We start from the raw sequence: 20,203 nt of genomic DNA, 5'->3' as shown, positions 1-20,203 counted from the left end.
ATCTTGTGTCTGTTTGCTTGTGCCTTGTAAGCTATGTCAGTGTTCTTGTTTAATTCTGCTTTTGTAGATAATAAACCAGTTTATGTCTAAAAAAATAAATAAAATAAACAAGAAAGAAAATATCAAACTTTTTTTTATAGTGATTGCTGAGTGGTTATTACTTTTACATTGTAAGTTGTTCGAGAGTTAACAGCGGGTTTATTTACTGTAGATAACATCCTGCATAACATGGTCAAGATCATTAAAATCAAAAAGTTTACTATTTAAGATTAGTTATGATTTTCCATATGCATGATATGAATTACTTTGTCTCCACAGTTTAATTTCAATTAGGAAGTTATTAAAAGAGGAGAGGGCTAAGATTATGGAAAATATTTGAAGTACTGCCCTCTTGCCAGAAGATGACTAGTGTGACTGGCTTCCTTGTGACTCAAAGTTCACCATCATCTGCCATCCTTGTTTTATTGGTTCTGCTGTAATACAACACATTAATATGGAAAATATTTCCACTTCACTTTCCATGGCAATGAGTCAGAATTGACAAGTGACACAGACTGCTCACACAGAAACAAACTCCTTATGGTGATTTTCACTGGAGTAATGTTGTAAAATTAACATGATGAAACACTGTGGTTTGACACCAAGATGGAGATAAAAAAAAAAAATCAATATGATTTCTACCAGAAATTGTTCCATCATTTCCAGTTTCTGCATCCAATGTGCTTCTTAAATCACATTATTTCATAGGTTAGGCGAGGTTATGTGTTCAGTGGTGTAAGATAAATGCTAAATATGGCATGCTTTATATCATGCACCCAGACAAAGAACGTGGTTGTTGTCATGCACACTTCTTACATGTGCAGCACAATTCTCCACTTGGTCCTGTCCCTGGGAGTTTAGGGAAGGAGTGCAGACGCCAGGCTGAGGCAGACTGTGCAACAACACGGTGTAAAAATATATCTTGCTTTGGTAAGATGACACTTCTCTCACCATGACTACAAGAGTCCACGGGGCCACGTCCAATCCAAAACCTAACAACAACATGCTGGTGATGGTGTAACATGTCTTAGACTGTTTCAAATGTGTACTAACACTATTTTGGAGAAAGAAAAAAATGAAGTATGCTTGTAGTTCAAGAAATACTGAGCATGACTGTTATACTGCCAAATACTGTACGTTTTACATTGTGTAATTCCATATTAGCCTGTAAAAAGATATAAAAGATATAACATGTTGTGAATAGAAATTGGTTGTCTTCAGTGTTCAATTTATTCAATGAATGTCTGTAATGATTACTTGTTACCCAACAGTCCACCTGCCATCTCAACCAATCAGCTGTTCAGGCAGAGACTGTAAATGTGTTTCTTCTGAGAAGCCACAGAACTACACACACACACACACACACACACACACACACACACACACACACACACACATACACACACACACTTGGTGACTCAATTAATGTAATGGTCAGTCAGGTAACATGACACCCTAGCGTGTCTTGTTAGCAAAGCTTAATTTTATTGGTTTAATCACATTGCTCTCCTTTATTGTTTTTTAAACTTACAAAGTAATTTCATTCAAATCAAGCTGCCCTGAGATAATTTTAAAAGGAAAGGAAACAGCCGGATCAAAAGCAAATTAATACACAACAACAACTCCCACACACATGCACAACATGTACCACAAGAACAGGTGTGCGGACACAAGTGTTCCATAATGACACTAAAGGAGCAAAAGGACATGACATCATTTCAATGGTTTGTGTCCTCATCCTCTTCTGTTTATTGTATATACTCGCAATGACAAACCCTTTGTAGTCTGTGTTGGGGGGGGGATATTCATTCATAAAACTTGTTACTGACACACACACACACACGCAGAGGAGGGCCTCTTTTTACACGACTATTTACAACCTGGTGATTTTACAGTAAAGCAGTTAAAGTTTCCACCCCCTCCACCTGTCACAGGAACAATGATGTAAGAGCCATGACTTACTCTTGGTTATAAATCTGTCCTTCACACGTCATTATGAAACAACATTTTGTTTTAGTTTTTCTGGAAGATAATGAAAGATGATTTACGTGCAATTTCGTAACTGTGAACAACTCTGCAACAGTGTTTGATCCGACCAAAAGAAGAAAACAACTAGAGTTTTCTCAAGTGTAAAATGCTTTTTTGTTTTATGTGAACAATTAGGATCCAGAGAGGCCTGGAAATGGTGGCTAGTCTTGGGGGGAAACAAGAAGAAGAAGAAGAAGAAGAAGAAAGGGCCAAAAGTAGGAAGAGAGTTGCAAGGCATGAAGTCAACTACACAGACATGAGTGTTGTTTAAAAAAAAAGGAGTGAAATAAAAAAAATGTGAGAAAAGTATAATATAAAAAATAATATGACACGCTTTTTCTTATAAAATGTGTATAGTATGGATTTTGGGAGCTTGGTAAGAATTGTCTAATGTCGTTAAGTACAGACAACAAATTATCACTTTCTAACTAAATTAGAATCATTGGACCATTCACATTATTGGAAACTGACGTGCCATCTATGTCATTAGGGATTCACTTGTGTTCACTGCTTGTGAGATGAGTAATTTGGCTAAATGAGAGGCAAAGTCACATTGAATCACTGTCAGGCCAGGGTGAGATAATTGACAATTAATAATTTTACATAAAAGAAGAAAGATCTGTCCTCATTAGGTGATTTTGGCCAGGGACAACAGTGCATTGTTGCTTTGCCAGAGCAGTTAGAGAGGCGATAATGTTGCCAGAAATGTGGCCCTCAATGTCACAAGTGCACTGTAAACACATGTCTATATCAGATTTTACATTGTCATACATTGTTTTAGTGGAAGAAAAACTAAATATATATGTTGTTGTATTTCTTTTCCCTATGCAAGTTCAACTCCAAGCTGTAACCATTCCATGTTCTTTTATCATTTATTAGCTTATTTGCACCTATTGAATGTAAGTGGATATGAACACTGTCTGCTAAATGTTTTTCACACTAAATATAATTGACAAACTTGCATACAAGCTAATAGTAACCTTCAGAAAATTATCAGTGAGAGTGTTTAGTTTAATGCTTAGATACGTCTTTGAAAAAAAAGTATTAGCCGTTTGTCTCTATTTTCTTCATTCTGTTCTATATACTGAGTTGAGTTGGACAGACAGGAAGGAAATTAACATTTCATTATTTCTTTGTCTTGCATACAGGATGTCTAAATGTGGCAAAATTACCATCTAAACCTTAATTATTACTCCAGTGTGTGCTTGTTTCTCATTATTTCTCTCTCTGGTCAGAGTCATATACTTCTCTTAATTAAATGTCTATACAACCCACAAGTCAACATCTTTGTCTGTAAAGTAGGGCACTGAAACACTGAAACAGCCTGTAAATATAGATATTGAGAGTTAAATGTTCAAGATCGCCACATGTCCACAATATCAGGTAACTGACTTTGTACTTGCGGGGGATAACAGTTAAAAATAGACTCACGCCCCGAGACCACCATCTCTAGCCTGAGCTCACACTGGGGTCCTACATCATAGGTCCATATCCTCAACCACACGGCTATGACTAGGGTACGTACTACATGCATGGCGGAAAATCCCCTTCACAGGCTGAGACAACTGTTTTAATACCTCAAGTATTAATACTTTTATCACGTGTGATTCAGCTGTGAGGTAACTTGTTAGACTTGTTTGTACATTTTCTTTGGGAATGGTAAATGTTGTCAATTACACTGCTTTGTCTCACACTGCTGACAGGTTGACACACTGCTTGGCTGCATGATACACTTTTGTCAAGATTAATACCTTAAATGGATTTACAAGTATAATGAATTTCGGCAAACATTTGTTTAGTTTTCTGCTCATTTGTAGCCAGTTAGTGTTGAGAAAGTCTTGCATTTTAAGGCAGCTTTTTATTAATTTTTTTTTTATTTTTAAAACTTTGTTCCTAATTAACTTGAGCTCACGTCTTTAAAACAAGTTGTTCACATACTGTCTACAGCGGCTTAAAGATGCAGCAGGATCCTGGGGGTGTTGTGTGACCAAGGATGGATCTATTTTGGCACAGGCAGTCAAAATGAAATCAAATTACACTTTCTTGCTCTCAGTCACGTAGGTGCTGACATCTTTATTGTTTTATGTCAGTACAGATCAAGTCCTATCATATGCACTAATCAACCACATCAACAACATTGATTTCTGATTCATTTAAAACCACCCAAGTGCCTAAAGTAGTAAAATGCCCTAAAAGCAGGTTACAACTCAGATATATGGGACCATTAATATGCAACCTATATTTGATTCTAAATATGGAGTCAGTGTAGTAAATGTGATTGTAAAATCAAACAGAGTGGATTAATTTAAAGAAAGGTTTAGCGTTTTGTGAGGGGTTTAAATGTGTTTCGCAGCCTGAAAATTGTGTGAAGTGTTTATTTTCAAGGTGTTTGTCAATAGACTTACTAAAGTTAGGATCGTAGATAGGATAGGATAGTAAACATTTCAGGCGTGAGGGCTCTTCTAGGTGTCCTTCACTGCAGAAGGAATGTAACAAATGCAGGTCATGGGTGAAGATGTGCTGGTATTTTTCCAGTGTCTGTGCCACCAGTTCCATCTCCTGCAATCTTGTATATCAGGGTGCATGTTTTGAAGCCTCCTACTTCAACACTTCATATCACCCCTGTCAGGTGGCCAACACGAGCAATGTGAATTTAGACACAGCTATGGTTTAACAGTCATATTAAGTCTCTAAATAATAGCAGCTGTAATCTAAAAAAACAACAACAGGAAACACAGCTCAAATATAAAGAAACAGCCCTGGAGTTACTCATCAGCTGTATCTAACTCCACCATATTTAACAATATAATTGCTGAAGAACTATGTAAAACCGTGCTTTAGCAAATTATGAAGTTTGGAGTTTCATGAATGTTGAGGGCATTAGCAACAAATACTGCAGCTTCATAAATATCCCATATAAGGTTGGTATTAATTAAAGCTGCAGATTATCTGCTGAATGGTTTTCAAGTGTACTCAGAAGAACCTGAAATGCAAAAGAAAGTTTGGGTTGTTCCGACTGCATTGCAGGTTATAAGCAGAAACTGGAGATTAACAAAACATGGAATTGTACCTTCCTTACATATCATGTACTGCAATGTACTACCTTTGAACTAATGAGTAATACCAGATATTCTTAACAAATCTCTCAATATGTATCTAACTCCTCGTAGCTCTAAGGGCTTGTGAGCTCAATATTCTTGTGTTTTTTATCTGGTAAATAACTAACAGTGATTGATCAGGGTTATTTAAAAGATCAATATAGATAATGCATGTTTTACTACCTGTCAGTTGTGCAAGACTATAGAAATTAGAGTGTGTAGTCTGCAGCAACAACACAACCACCAAACACCGGACGTTTTTATCAGCTACAAGGTAACAACAACAGGAAGGTTTTCTGTTGATAAGGTACGTCAAGTGTCCTTTAAAAGCTTCCAAAATAGATACAACATGCCATTTAAATGGGCATCTCCTGCAAGATAAATAGCTAGAGGGAGATAGTGGGCCTTACTTCAAATACTTCAGATCAAAGAGGTAAATATACACAAGAGGCTCAGATGAAAGATTATTTGACTGTCTGTCTTCACTTTGCAGGTACTGAATCTCAGGATCTAAGGATACAGTTGGACCCAGTGTAGGAAATGACACCAGAAAAGTCAAAGCTGAACAATCTGTGCGCTGACCTTTATCCTATTTGTCCCAAAACTTGGCCTGTAGTTGCTGCTTGACAGCTGGAGTTTTGCTGCTGACAATCTTTTCTAGCAGCACAACTAGAAGTCTTAATAGATCTATCACTCCTTTGCATGGATGACCAAATGCCGTCACCACAAGACAGTCAAACCGAGGATTTAGACCCTCTATCTCTTTTGCAGAGTCCCAAGGAAAACATGCTGTCTGCATATGAGAAAGGAGTAGAGGCTGTGTCAGATCTCTCAAACCCCAAAGACAAATCCACTGAGCCTTTATCAAACGTTTCCAAATGCCTCTCTCAGGAGAAAAGCACAGGCTCATCCAGCTATAACATGTCAGAGTGTTTACCACTTTGCTCCAAGCCTGCAAACGATGATGATTTTAGGGTTTGTAGCTATTTTGGCTTATCAGAACCTGTATTACCTCTTTTACCTCACTTCTCTCATGACCGTGTTTCCCCTCTATCTGAATCTTTGCATTTTAAACAAGAACCAGCCCTCTCCTTTTCACTCATAGAACACAATAGCACACCTGAACCTCTTGGGGTGTTGTCATCTACTTCTGAGGGTTCGACGGAACCATCTCTCACTGAGACTCTCTCCAGCTCAGAACACAGTCGAGCCATTTACCTATTAAGGTCAGTATCACATCAGTCGGATAGTTTAGAGGGTGATACAGCTATAGCTCCTGTGTCAGACCTTTATATTTTTGAAAGTGACACACAGGACTTCATCTTGAGCCCTAATCCCCAGGAGATTCAATGTCCTGAATACCAGACATTATCACAAACTGACTACGATGCACATGTCCTGATGGGTGATTCAGACCAGGTGGTGACACAATGCCATTGTGGCTCTAGTGAGGAACGAGCTATGGTGGACTATGAGTCAGACGTGAGCCAACATGCAAAGCTAAGACCCCTTGCTGTGGATGCCTGTGAGGCAGGCTTGATGTCGGTAAATGATGGGAGTCGAGGGAAAGCAGAGGTCACTGATTTAACCCCCCAACCACGGCGAAGTGACAGCCCTATCGAGCTGTGGCTGGACGCATGCCAGTATCTAGCAGGTGAGGATACAGAAGATAGGGATGTTTTAGATATGACGGGACATTCTTTGATGCAATGAGGGCTCACCGGTGACTTGTCTTTTCCCCCAGGAGAGTCAGGTTACAACCCTGATGGTAGCGACGGGATTGGCTGGTCCAGCGATGACACCAAAGGTTGGGGGCCACCTGTTGAGAGGTGGTCATCAGTGGACAGCTGGGCAAGTGCACTCTCAGACTGGGCCGGGATCATCGCAGCTCCACCAGAGGACTTCACAGCTGCCTTCACAGAGATAGGGGCTGAGATAGATGCTCTGACACAGGCACTAGCAAAGGTAAATACTCATATAGAAATAGAGACATCTAAAGAAGGAAAGGGTCAAGAGCCAGCAGCGCAGGCACAAACACAGCCACCCATGGGTGTCCAGGAACAGCCTATAGAGGCACAAAATATCCCAGAGAGCTCCGTCCTCTCTGGGCAGAGCTGCCTCGAGAGCTCACAGAGCCTTGAATCCTTGTGTGATTCAACAGCTACCACCACACAAGGAGAAAATGAGCTAGAAGAGATCCAGAGCAGTCAGGCTGAGCGCTCTCCATGCCCCACACAGCAGCACTCATCCATGGGATCATCCGGTGGTACGGTGGCCTCTCCTGGAGGATACAGTGTAGATGTGATACCTGGATCTACTTCTTTTGCTGATCTGGACCTTTGTCATTTTGGAGGATTTGTCGAGTCAGACAATTTCATGAGCAATGAAGAAGATCCAATCATACTGAATATAATAGAGGATACCGATTTGGAGGGACAAAATACACGTGGTGAGCTAGTAATTGAGGAGGTAAGATTACTTATTATATAGATTTAAATTTGACAGGTGGGAATGTGTGCTCTGCTTTATGTGAAACGCATGACATCTGAGTGCATATCACAAAATCTAAACTTGGGGACGGTACATTTTTTTTGTGTTGGGTCAGACACACACATGGGCTTGTCCACACACTCTCAAACACCCATCACTTTCTCTAAAGTCTGTGGCAGACAGAGCGATAGAGCAGTAGAAAGAATCACCCTTCACAATAGAGAGAACAACAGCGATCACCTTCACATCAGTCGTGCTGGCCAACAGATAAATCAGTCATGAGCTCTGGAAACAAACATTCCCACTCCTGCCCTTGTCAGTGTTGTCATACCTACAGTATTGATAGCCAGTCAGGAGGTACATAGAGAGTAAAATCCACGTATGAGACTCACAAGTATTGTCGCCTTGCTTTGGGTTGGAGCCACTTATTTTGCACTCATGAAGGACTCTCACCAAGGCTTGCTTTTGTATTATTGGATAATTCCTTTGGCTCCAATTTTAAAGACTGGCAGCTGTTTGTGCTAAAGGAAAGGGAGGGAGCATGAGAGGAAAACTTCAGATGGACAGAAATGGCATCTAATAATAGCGGAGAGTTCAATAATAATAGCATGCATCCGTGGCGTGTCAGGTTCGAGAGATGAGAGGCGAGCACAGCTGAGGACTGAAACATGACCCTCCCTTACACTCACTCTCTATCTCTCTCTCTCTCTCTCTCTCTTCACATATGTACCCTTTAACACACCCATTCTCACCTCATCTCCTTTAAAACCCAGGATCAGGACGACAACAAGTCCATGGGCCTAGGAGACTGCTTTTGGTTGGCTTAGGTGCGCAAGGCATAGCTGGAGCTCCTGTCTATAACAGCAACAGTGTGGTCTCAGTTGCATGCAGGACACATGGACTGTGGGAGTGGATATAGAAGCATGGTGTTTCATAAAAGTCTGCTTTGTGGCTCTATAGAAAGGTATGTGTTGAACAGATCTTAATGTTATGGCATGTTTTTGTCCTTTCTGCAGGATCTGCCTTTAAAATAATTACCTGTTTAGTGCTATTGATGCCAGCACTTCAACACTATTATTAGATTCAAGATTCAAAATCCTTTATTAATCCCACAATGGGGAAATTCACACTGTTGAAGCAGCAAGGGAGAAGAGGAAAAGTAGAAGACACAGATTAACACACAATAATAAATATAAATATGTAGTAGTATATGTGTATACTATCATATGACTTTATACTATATCCATGTATACTATCATATGTCTTTTACTCAAATGAATGACGATTATTATCTCTAAAATATATATATATCTCTGTCACAGAAATATATATATATTTTAAATTACCTCACATTTTTATTAATATTTGTCTACTTTCGTTATCAGCCCTTTGGAGATGAAGTGTGTGAAGTGACAGATGAACACAGTGTCACCCAGCCGGATTTGGTGGCCAAGCAAGAAGCCAAAAGGAGGTGTGGGCCAGCTGGGATTGATCGTAAAGGAACTGAACCTTCAACAGATCTTAATTTCGCCAAAAAACACACTCTGACAAACTCACAAGTTCCAGGTTTGCACACACAACCAGGCCTCCGCACACACGTGTCATCAGACACTTTACCGGACCTTGACGGAGCATGTCAGTTGGGAGGTCATAAGTTTATTATGCCCTTAGCTCCTTTTGGTATCGGCTCCTCCCTCGTCGGTCAGACAAGCTGTTTGGAAGGAGATCAAACATGTTCCAAAAGGTCTCTCAATGACAACAGAAACCTTTGTTGTGATCACGTACAACCTTGTGTTATCTGGCCAACCTTGGATGGGATAACTGAGAAAACATCTCTGGAAGCTGATGAGGCTTTGATTCATAAAAAGGGAAATACAACAGACTCTGCTGAGAAATCTTCACCAGAGGGACAACTGGACTTTGCCCCTGCGAGGAAAACAATAATTGAGGAGATTCATGACCTCGGTGCAGAACTATCAAAATTGGCTGATGTCCCTGCAGATCATTTCATCATCTCAGAGGGGAACCGCATCGCATTCATAACTTTAGATCTAAATGACCCATTTGTCTCCAAGGCTGCAAAACCCATCGCCACAGCCATACAATCTGAGTTGAATCTGAAAACAGCTGAAAAGATGCCACACAAAACCCACAAGTCCACCTCAGAGAGCAAAACACGCTCCAAAAAGGACAAAACAGGTGGTCATCATTATGGTGCACAAGTCTCCAAGAAACAGGAGAATGTATCTCACCATGTTTCAGCCCAGCAGGTCTGCAAACAACAAGAAACTCATCCTCTTACTGGGGAAAATCACACCAGTGAGAACGCTCCAGTCGGGCTTGAGGACAAGGAGGCTAAATTGGTGATTGAGACTGGTGTAGCAACTGAGAAGGCGCCAAACAAGCCACACGGGAAGAAGAAAAAGAAACATGCTCCGAATGCAACAGGAGTGAAAAGTGTAGTTGAGCCACTGGTTGAAGTGGAGAATGGAGCAAAACCACACACTGCAAAAGGAAGGATTGATATGTTTGAGGCCAAGATGGGTGCTGGGAAGACTCAAAAGGACAGTGATCAGTCAGATGAGAAAAAGTCCCAGAAACCAGAGGCTAAAGCTAAAGCTTCCCGGGAAGAACTACCTCCACATCATCCAGATCATAAAGACCACCAGCCAAACAACTTCACCAGTCCTCTGAACGATGATATTATTAAAAGACGACGCCTGTCAGAGGATAAGTTTGGAAAGATTGTCAGTGGTTTGGAGTCTAAACTTCCGAAGCCAGAAACTTCCATTCAGACAAAGGGAGAGGAGCCCAAAGTAGATACCGGGGCAACTCGCAAAAAGGCGTACAGTGAAGTGGTCAAACAGAAAATCCCACCTAAGGAAGGTAAGGGATAGACCATTTTTATGCTAAACACTCTTCTATGAAACATTATAAACACAAGTTTACCTGCATGATGGTATGTGAACATCTCATAATAAAAGCATACTGTTTGACAATGTCTGCAGACCCCAAGGTAGTGCAGCCTATCCAGGCAGTGTCAGTGAGTGGGGACCCCCAGAGTCTGTGCCTGTGGTGTCAGTTTGCTGCTGTCTTCTCCCACCACACTGTCACCTGGAGCAGAGGGGACACTGTCCTGTCTGAGAGCAAGAGAAGGTATTTCATTTTACATGATTTTAATCTAATGTATTTGGATGTATTTTGTCCAATGTCATTTTTACACAATACTTTCACGTAACTCAGCTATAAACCCCACAGCACCAACCAGTCTCCTACCAGTGACTTACCACATACCTCATAACAAGGGTGTCACTTTGGTTTGAGAAGTGGGGGGCCACAAAACAGGGGGTGTGAGGGTCCTCTGCCAGAAAAATATTCTCGATTTGAATCCTATTTCCTGCATTTCAAAATACATTTATAGGGACTATGGTGGTACAGAATCCAGGAAATAATGAAGTTGACCATAATGAAATTGTGCCAGAAAGAATAGTAGCCTACTTTTCTTTATTGCTTAAAATAGTGGCCAATCCCTGAGACATATGTATATATATTAAATATATTATAATAACATAATATCAAACTAATTTGAAAGTGTGTGTGTGTATGTGTGTGTGTGTGTGTGTGTGTGTGTGTGTGTGTGTGTGTACTAGCTACCACTTAGCTAGTTGGACAATCATTTATCCTTTACTTAGCTAACTAGTTAAAGTGTTTATCCATCACTTTTAGCTAACTATTACAAACATTAATGCTTAGCTTTAGCTAACATTGACTATTTCAACCGTATTACTTTTAGCTAAGAATTTTAACTTTTACTTTTAACTAAATAACGTTACTTCAACTGTTTATCCATAACTTTAAGCTCATTATTACAAACGTTTATCCATTAACATTACTTTTAGCTAACTATTACAAACATTAATCCATTACTTTTATCTAACTATTAGCCTACAAACATTTATCCATTACTTTTCGCATATTATTTAAACATTTCATGAAATACTTTTAGCTAATCTAATTTAAATTGTTTACTACTTTTTGCTAACTGTTTCAACATCTCTGCTCACTTGCTAGTTCACCTAGCAGACTCAATATGTGGATTAAAAATATATTTTTTAAATTGTATAAAAAATGTATCTTTTTTTTTTATTAATTGAGTTAACTCCACAATCTTTCCACGTACCCCTGGAAAATACAAGTAGTCCTAAGAATCACTGATCTACACCATGTTAGCAGGCAGTAATATTTAGCATCTGGTAGGAGAAAAGTGGGCAGAAAATCATATGCAACACTTTGACAGCAGGAATAAAGTATGGTTTTACATTTTGCTTTCTTTAAATCTATGCACAGCAGTCAGTCGCTTCTATTTTGTAACCTGCACTTTCATATATCCAGCTACCTTCACTTGCGTAATACTCTGTTCGACATGACCATTTTTCAAAAAGAGGAGCAACCAAAACAGTAAAATATCAGCAGACACAATTCCTTTTGGAATAGGGCATAGAAGTGCTCCTGGATTGTCATAATGTATATAATTAAATATCACAGGAAATCAAAATTTCAGATGCAATGCCACAGGGTTGTTGTTGTTGTTGTGTAGAGTTTAGTGGCTTTTTATGGTGCATTTTGTGACACTGTACAACTGTATCTCTGAAGTGCAGGGGACGAGAGCAGAATGTCACTGACCATCACAAACGTTTCTCACAAAGACTTGGGCAAGTACCAGTGTCGGCTCACTAGTTTACATGGATCAGTCACCCTGGACTATCTGCTCACATATGAAGGTATAAATCATGATTTAACTATAACAACTATCCAGAACGTAAATGTGGTAAAAAATGTGTATGCAACACAATTTACAACAAAGAATGCTTTTCTTATTTTTGACTATTTTACAGTGCTTAGTGAGATTGTCATCCCTCCATCTCCAAAGACCATCTTATGTGAGTTGTGATCTTAGATCCCTTATCAGTGTACACAGTTGAGCTGTAAAAGCCGGGCCCAGTTTGTTGTTTTGACGGATAAGAGATGACACATTATCTCTGCTTTTTTTTTTCAAGCTGCCCCTGTAGAGGTTGGTAGTGAAGAAGAGGATGTCCACTGTTCCAGGCTGATTTTCAAAGAGGATTTCCTATCTGACCAACACTTTGGAGAGAACCAACATGCCAGCATCATCACTGAAAAGATCCACTTTGGGGAGGGGATGCACCGGCGGGCTTTCCGGACCAAGCTGCAGGCGGGTCAGATATCTCTGTTACTACCTGGATGCTCCTGTGTGCTCAAAGTACACAATGCTATCAGCTACGGGACCAAGAACAATGACGAGCTCGTTCAGAAAAACTTTTCCTTGGCTGTAGAGGTAGGAACGTCATGGGACTCTCCAAAAGTCCTTCACAGATCAAAGTGTAATTACATTATGTGCATAAAAGTCCTGGGAACCAAGCTCATTACACTTAATACTTTTTCTGCCACAAAATTATGGAAACGGGATGAAATAATTAATATATAATTGTGACATAATCACAATATTGCTACTACATTAATTTAATAATGCTTTGGACAATGCCTTTTTTCTTTAGTGAAAGAAGTTTTGTGACAAAATATTATAGACTTTGTTGAGAAATGCCACATACAGTAAAATGCTGAGGAAGTTTCACAAAATACACTTTCTGTGTACTTACTAAGAGTTAAATGTTTTTGGCTCGACCTTTTCATGCAATGTCAAATTTATATTAGGCTACATCATATACATAACATGCAAAATGTGACAGTTGGAGCCATCAGGTTATCATCCCATTCTGAGTTTAAATACAATAAAACAGCAAACACAATCTTTTTATCAAATATTTCATGAGAGAGTCATAGAGAGTCTTCTACTTATTATCATGTGTCCACAGATCTTCTAACATAGAAAGTACTGTAATTGACTTTTTTCTCTGTAGGAGTGCCATGTCCAGAACACAGCAAGAGAGTACATCAAGGCGTACAACACTGCTGCGCAGTCTGTGGAAGCCTTTGGAGAGATCCCAGAGTGAGTGACACGAGCTGTAGACTTAGTGCACAGCATAAATCTCTGCCTTTATAGTATTTTAGAATAATCTAATATACTCATAGCTCAAGCAATTTTGATTCATGCTTCTACCAGGATCATTCCCATTTACCTGGTTCACCGTCCATCCAATGACATCCCGTACGCCACGCTGGAGGAGGAGCTGATTGGTGACTTTGTCAAGTATTCGGTCAAGGACGGCAAAGAGATCAACCTGAAGAGACGCGACTCGGAGGCAGGACAGAAATGTTGTGCTTTCCAGCACTGGGTCTATCATAAGACTGAGGGCAACCTGCTGGTTACTGACATGCAAGGTCACATAGATATTTTGTACAAGTTCAAAATGTTTTTTTTTCCTGCAAATCATCATGTGCTTTAAATTACACTTAAACTAAATATCAGTCTGATTTTGTGTTTTTCAGGAGTGGGAATGAGGCTCACTGATGTGGGAATAGCCACCTCTAAGAAAGGGTGAGTATTTCTTTTGAGACCAATAATAGTTGCAAATTGTTGATACATGCAAATTGAAAGATGAATTATTTCTTTCTTTTTAGATATAAGGGCTTCAAAGGAAACTGTGCCACCTCCTTTATTGACCAGTTCATAGCTTTGCACCAGTGCAACAAGTACTGTGAGATCCTGGGCCTCAAATCCATGCAGCCCAAACCTAAAAAGCCTGCATCCGCTCCGAAACCCAGACCCCAACAAGCCTCTGCTGCACCCAAGAAGAAACTATTTGGGCCAACAGTGAAGGGCAAGTCATAATAGAAGGAGAATCTTGGACTACGGGTGTCATTTTTATTGAAATGGTGAGGGTTTTAAATAATTTGCTTCACTCATGCTGGATCTCGTCATGCAGATTTTGGCCTGTCAAGGAGGAATCAGAAAGGTGTCCAAAGTTTTGCGCTGCAGAAGGCCACATGATGGAGAGGACAGATGTGTTTGACTCTGAAGAGAGCAATTTTTACACAACCAGCGAGAGTTTTTGCTTCATCTCGTGTTGAACATTTGAGAGATATATTTTATTTTATTGAGATTATTTCTGTACTAGAGTATATTTATTATTTCGGGGAGGACTTTATTTCACGAGTCTGTAGGGAGGGCAGGGGGGGGGGAGCTCTGGCTTGTTTGTAACTTGCTACTTGTTGCTTGTAACAGATTAATTTCCCAATTTGGGATTAATAAAGTCCATCTATCTATATATTTCTTTAAACCAATTACAACCATCCTGGGTGGCACTAACCCCCTATAGCAGCAATAAGGGAAGGGACGTCTGGCATGTGAGAGATCAGCAGTCTTTATCCCAGCAATTTGCATCCCTTGAGCCAGACTAGGAAAACTGTGACAAATTTAACAAACACTTAAAAATGATGATGATAATGATGAGTTTATGGACAGTGTTGAACTGTGATGTCTTAGAGATGAGTTTTTATTGTTTTTCTACTTCGGTGATGTCTTCAAACTATTAGTTCATTAAATTAATGAACTTGTTTATTAATTGAATAGAGGAAATGTCTTTTACGTAGGTTGTTTGATAAAATACACACAGTAGAGAACACGTCTTGTTTTGGATTCAGTATGAGTGGGCAATTTTCGTGTATTTGGTGGGTGAGGTGACAAAGGTATATAATAATGGCATTTTCAGTATAATGTTAGATTATTATAATGTTTTTTTTTTCATTAAGTAAAAGCTACTGATTCAGGATAAGCTAATTTTTTTATTCTGGAAACAACACAAATACATTTTGTACACACACAAAGTATGCATTTGATTGTATTCACTGATAAATGTGAAGATTTATTGATTTATCATTTAATTGTCTGGTGCAATTCTGATTGTTAAATTGCTTTTTAATGTCTGGCATCATTTCAAGGATCTATATGTTACCGGTCCAGCTCAAACTGAGTGAGAGAAATGTAAAACCAAATCCAGAGCCTACTTACACACTCAACCACATACCAGCTATTCAAAGGCAGTCTCAAACGGTCTCCATATAATAACCCTCTCTGTTCAACTCTCACTGTTGCTTTTTGAATCCCTGACTCAAATTGCAGACATGGTTTTCAGGTTGCAGCTATGGCCAGTGTGTAATCACACAGTAGATCTTTGTTATTAAAGAGATGTTGCTGGTTCAAGATGCTTTGTGATTTATTTAAGTCAAGTTAATTCAACTCACATTTCCATGATTTTGGGTTTGAAGGTGATTTTTATATGACTATTACGTCTTTCTCATGAATGGATCAAGTTCACTCTATAGCAACAGACAAAAAAAACACTTTATTTATGTAATTTGCATGGATGAAGACCATTGTGCAATCATAGTAGATGACCCATTTACATGTTGGAAAAAGTTTGAATGATGACAACACAAGAAATGGCGGCAGCATGAAAACAAATGGGTGCTCTATTTCTATTTATACTTACAGGAGAAGGTCTCCAGCAGCAAATTAGCACCTCAAACGCTAAAGAAAGTGGGTCACACTCAGAGGCTTAAGATCATGTAGGATGTTGGTACGTAACACACATCTATTTTCATCTCTGCCCCTCCAGCATGGTGTAATGTGTCCTTGATGTGTTTTTAGGCTTTACAGAATGAATGAGGAAACTATTACAAAGCTACAAAAAGACCACAAACAGAAGGAGAAATAAAAATCCAATCAGGAAACTGAGGACTATACTGAGGTCTGTTTCACACTGTAGCTATTTAGTGTGAAAATGGCGTTTGAAACACAGGACACAAACACCATTGTCACACTCCACAACTCTAGAGGACAACATTTACTGTAGATACTGCAGACGGAGAGGTTAATACTGGTGGATGGACGACCTGGTGAAAGAAGGGGGGGAAAAAAGTAGATTGGTGACGTGTAAAATCAATGAGGAGCAATGGAGAGAGTTAAAAATTTGAAAAGAAAAACAGATAATGTTAAAGTACACATGGTGTTGGTGTGTAGGCCTGTGAAAACCCCAGGCTGAAATCACACTAAGCTATGATTTATGACTATCCATGCAGCACTTTAATTTTGTACCCACAAATATGCAGAAATAAAACGCAAAAGGAAAACAGATAAACAATGGAAAATGGAGGAAATAACACTGAGTAAATACACAAGGCTTATCCAAAGTGTCCAAAGTCCATGTTGTTTTTTACTGATTGTGGGGATGACTGCAGCTGTGTGAGAGAGTAAAAGACCACGTGTGATCCTCACTTCTTTCTATATAATAAACATTTTTGCATTAATTTTTTAAGAAATGTAGTAGAGTTGTACATAGAGTTGGTTGGGACTGTATGCCACATTAGATTCCTTGTTTCTGCTTTTAACTATTATATAACATTTCTGAGCTGAAATTGCAACCAAGTTTGTTTTTTTATTGGTAAATTGATCATAGTTCATTAATTAATAAATCAATTACCAACTTTACTAATAACAATTTGATGAAAACATTATTAAAGGATTTAAACTTATTGCAGGACAACAACCAACTTACCTCAAGTTTCTAAAGTAGATCCTGTTTCCAGGATTCATGAATTCGTACCCAGTGGTCACTCTCCTGCTTCTGATTCTCCCAGCTTCTTCTCTGCTCCATCCCTCTCGCTACAGCGTATCTTCTTGTCAGAGTGTTTCCAAACAGTTAAAAGTCCAGTTGTGCGTCCGGAGCAGCAGGTTCTTGAGGTGATGTGTGGTGCGTTTGGGTTTGATGTTGTCCTGTTCCAAGTCCTTATGTAGACAGAGCAAGGTTTGGACAAACAGCCAGTTCCACATTAGTGATAAGCTACAGGGGAAGTATTGATCAACCCTGACCAGAGGTAGAGGGTGAGCAGTGGAGGAGGGGGAGACAAAAAAAAAACTGCCTCGGTGAGGCAACAGGGCCTTAATACCAAGGTTTCACTGAAAGTCACCGTGAGCTGAATGTAACTGGTGGTGGTTCCTGACAGAAGAACAAATTGGAAAATCAATGTAATAAGTAAGTACGGTTTATTCATATAGTACTTTTCACAGAAAAATAAACAATAAACAGAAATACAATAAATAAAAGACTTAAGAATACAAAGGAAATCAGACAGCCATAAGAACCCTTGCCCATCTCTAAGCCTGTTTGAATAACAACGTCTTCAACTGCTTTTTAAAAGAATCAACAGAAATTAAACAACTTAAGGAGAGGGGAGGTACATTCCACAGCCTGGGTGCCACTGCTTGAAATGATCGATCCCCTCTGGTTATAAAATGAGTGCGGGGGACCACTAACAACATCTGAACTGATGACCTCAGACACAAGACTCTAATAAAATATGGAGTTTGGTGGAGTTGAAGGGGCAAAAAAGTCAGCAAGGTACACAACCAGTAGGCAGATGTTTGGAGTAAAGACATTAGACATTAGACACTCAGCAAGTCAAAGAGTCAAGTCAACACACAAGTTACATCCTAACTCTAATTATCCGAAAGCAAATGTTTCTTCTTTGACAAACTCCATTTTATCTCACACAGTGGTTGTACAAATCCTTAGTAGTTAATAATTAATGGATAGAAAATATTTAATAGATACACTAAGGATCACTTTCATAATAAAAATATGTCACCTAAGGCAGATTATGACAGAGCATACCTTTAACTAGAGGTCGGATATGTGTCACTCTGCTCAGTTTTCACCCTCCAAAGCCCAATGTTAAATCAGTGATTCCTAACCAGGGGTACTTCTACCCCCCAGGGCACTTCTGTGGTTGCCAACCACTAACTATACCAATCCAAGCATAGTCTGTAAGGGGGACATTACCTTTTAGTTTCATACACATGGCAATGAACAAAAACACATACACTTTCTGAAGACGTCTGTTTGAAATTATGTAGATTAAGAATGACTTTCGACAACTTTAATCTATTATTAAAGATGCTGTACTATTCTAAAAAGATAGTGTAGACTAGTGTCTGACTTTATACAATCTTACAAAGCAAAATGATGATTGTGATTGCACTGCACAGCATCAGGTCACTGCAACCTTTGTTTCTATTCAAGATATAACAATCACCTGTACTTTTAATCATCTAAAATAGTTAGCTACAGATTGGCAATGCAGTAAATCATATAACATTTAATCACAATTTACACTACTGTCACATACACTTGCTACATTTTGACAGAAATCAGAAAGAAGCAATGCTGCTCACCAGGTAATGTTAAAACCATTATGTTAAATTGCTGGTGTTTAAAAGGAAGAATGTAGCAACAATTAAAATAGAATATTTGACAGGTTTGTCCACCTGGGACTTAGCAGAGGAACATTAGAGTTGAACATTAATCAGTATGAGTATTTTGAGGATCCACTTTTGGTGCAGGTCATTGATTTAACTTCCATCAGGGTTTCATTGAGGTCAGTGTTGTGACCTAACATAAAAACAGAGGGATGTGAGAGACTGAAAACCAAAGAAATGTGTTTTTGCTTCCTTTTAATTCATACTATTAACAGTTCAAATTTACTTTGTGACATTATTTTCGAGCAGGTGGATCTAAAGAAGAGTTGGCTCTTGGTTTGTTTGTGACCAGATTGAGGATAGCCAGGCTTGATAAAATGTCCCCAGACAGGCAGGGTGGCTTTTATTTGCTTGTCCTTGGAGCTGATAACTTCTAGATTGCCTGTGTGAATGAACTGAGGTCCCTTCACCACACCACGTGCACTGCACACATCAAAAAAAGAGGCAGGGGGAGTTACAAAAAGTCTCATTAATTTCTCAAGAGAGGTGCTTTTATTAGAACAATCTCTCTCAGCAGCAGCACCTATCCATAAACTTTTTTTTTTAAACTTTGTGACCTTCTGTGAAAGGAATATGTTGGTACAAGTAAAAATAAAATTCTGATTTCTAGCTATACAACTGCTAGTGTACACTTAAAGGGCCATTCCGGTATTTCTGTACATTTCAAGTCAGAAATTATTAAAAGTACAAAGGTAAGTTCAGATCGGTATGAATAAACTGGCAAGTATGAATCTAGATGAATTCTCAGAATGGCCCTTTTCAGAGTTTTAAATAAAATGTATCACTTTAAACTGCTTTAAGCTGCTTATACATTTTAAATACTGTTCGGTAGGTTTGTCTATAACAATACATGTTAATTTACAAGATGTCCATGTTTTATATTTAAATTGTAACTTTTGTAAGGAACTAGTAACTAAAGTGGTCAAATAAATGGTGTAAGAGTAAGTACAATACTCTCCCCTAGAGTGTAGTGGAGTGAAAATATAAAGTAATGGATACACTGAAGTAAAGCATGAGAACATTTTTACTTAAAGTTGTACTTAAATACACTACTTGAGTAAATGTACTTCGTTACTTTCAATCAGTGCAAAAAACAAATTAATCATAGAACATTTGTGAAAAAAAAGGTAATGTTCATACAGGACTGTTAAGACAGTAACTAGTTACCAATCTACTTTCATCTATATGATATATTTATGGATCTTATGTTTCTACTTCAGGTATGAGGAAAGTCATATTAACTCAAACAACA

At 38.9% G+C, this 20,203-nt stretch overlaps 1 protein-coding gene across 1 annotated transcript; it reads left to right on the top strand.

Moving 5' to 3' along the window:
- Nucleotides 1-3,514: 3,514 nt before the first annotated feature.
- alpk2 (alpha-kinase 2) lies at nt 3,515-15,837 on the top strand. Its single transcript, XM_028602264.1, has 13 exons — nt 3,515-3,584; nt 5,659-6,819; nt 6,910-7,634; nt 9,041-10,541; nt 10,664-10,811; nt 12,309-12,436; nt 12,551-12,595; nt 12,713-13,011; nt 13,595-13,683; nt 13,798-14,015; nt 14,124-14,172; nt 14,256-14,455; nt 14,561-15,837. Exons 2-13 carry the CDS (start codon nt 5,868-5,870, stop codon nt 14,623-14,625), a joined length of 4,419 nt encoding a protein of 1,472 aa, XP_028458065.1. The 5' UTR covers nt 3,515-3,584; nt 5,659-5,867; the 3' UTR covers nt 14,626-15,837.
- The last annotated feature ends 4,366 nt before the right edge of the window (nt 15,838-20,203 follow it).

Source organism: Perca flavescens, chromosome 16 (genome assembly GCF_004354835.1).
Source record: "Perca flavescens isolate YP-PL-M2 chromosome 16, PFLA_1.0, whole genome shotgun sequence".
Classification (NCBI taxonomy): Eukaryota; Metazoa; Chordata; class Actinopteri; order Perciformes; family Percidae; genus Perca; species Perca flavescens.
This window is presented reverse-complemented; position numbering and strand designations above follow the sequence as displayed.

Excerpts from the sequence above, each read along its gene's own strand:
- alpk2 (XM_028602264.1), top strand. The coding sequence starts at position 5,868 with ATGGATGACCAAATGCCGTCACCACAAGACAGTCAAACCGAGGATTTA. Across the intron at positions 6,820-6,909 it reads CGCATGCCAGTATCTAGCAG|GAGAGTCAGGTTACAACCCT; the intron begins GTGAGGATACAG and ends CTTTTCCCCCAG. Across the intron at positions 12,596-12,712 it reads ATCTCCAAAGACCATCTTAT|CTGCCCCTGTAGAGGTTGGT; the intron begins GTGAGTTGTGAT and ends TTTTTTTTCAAG.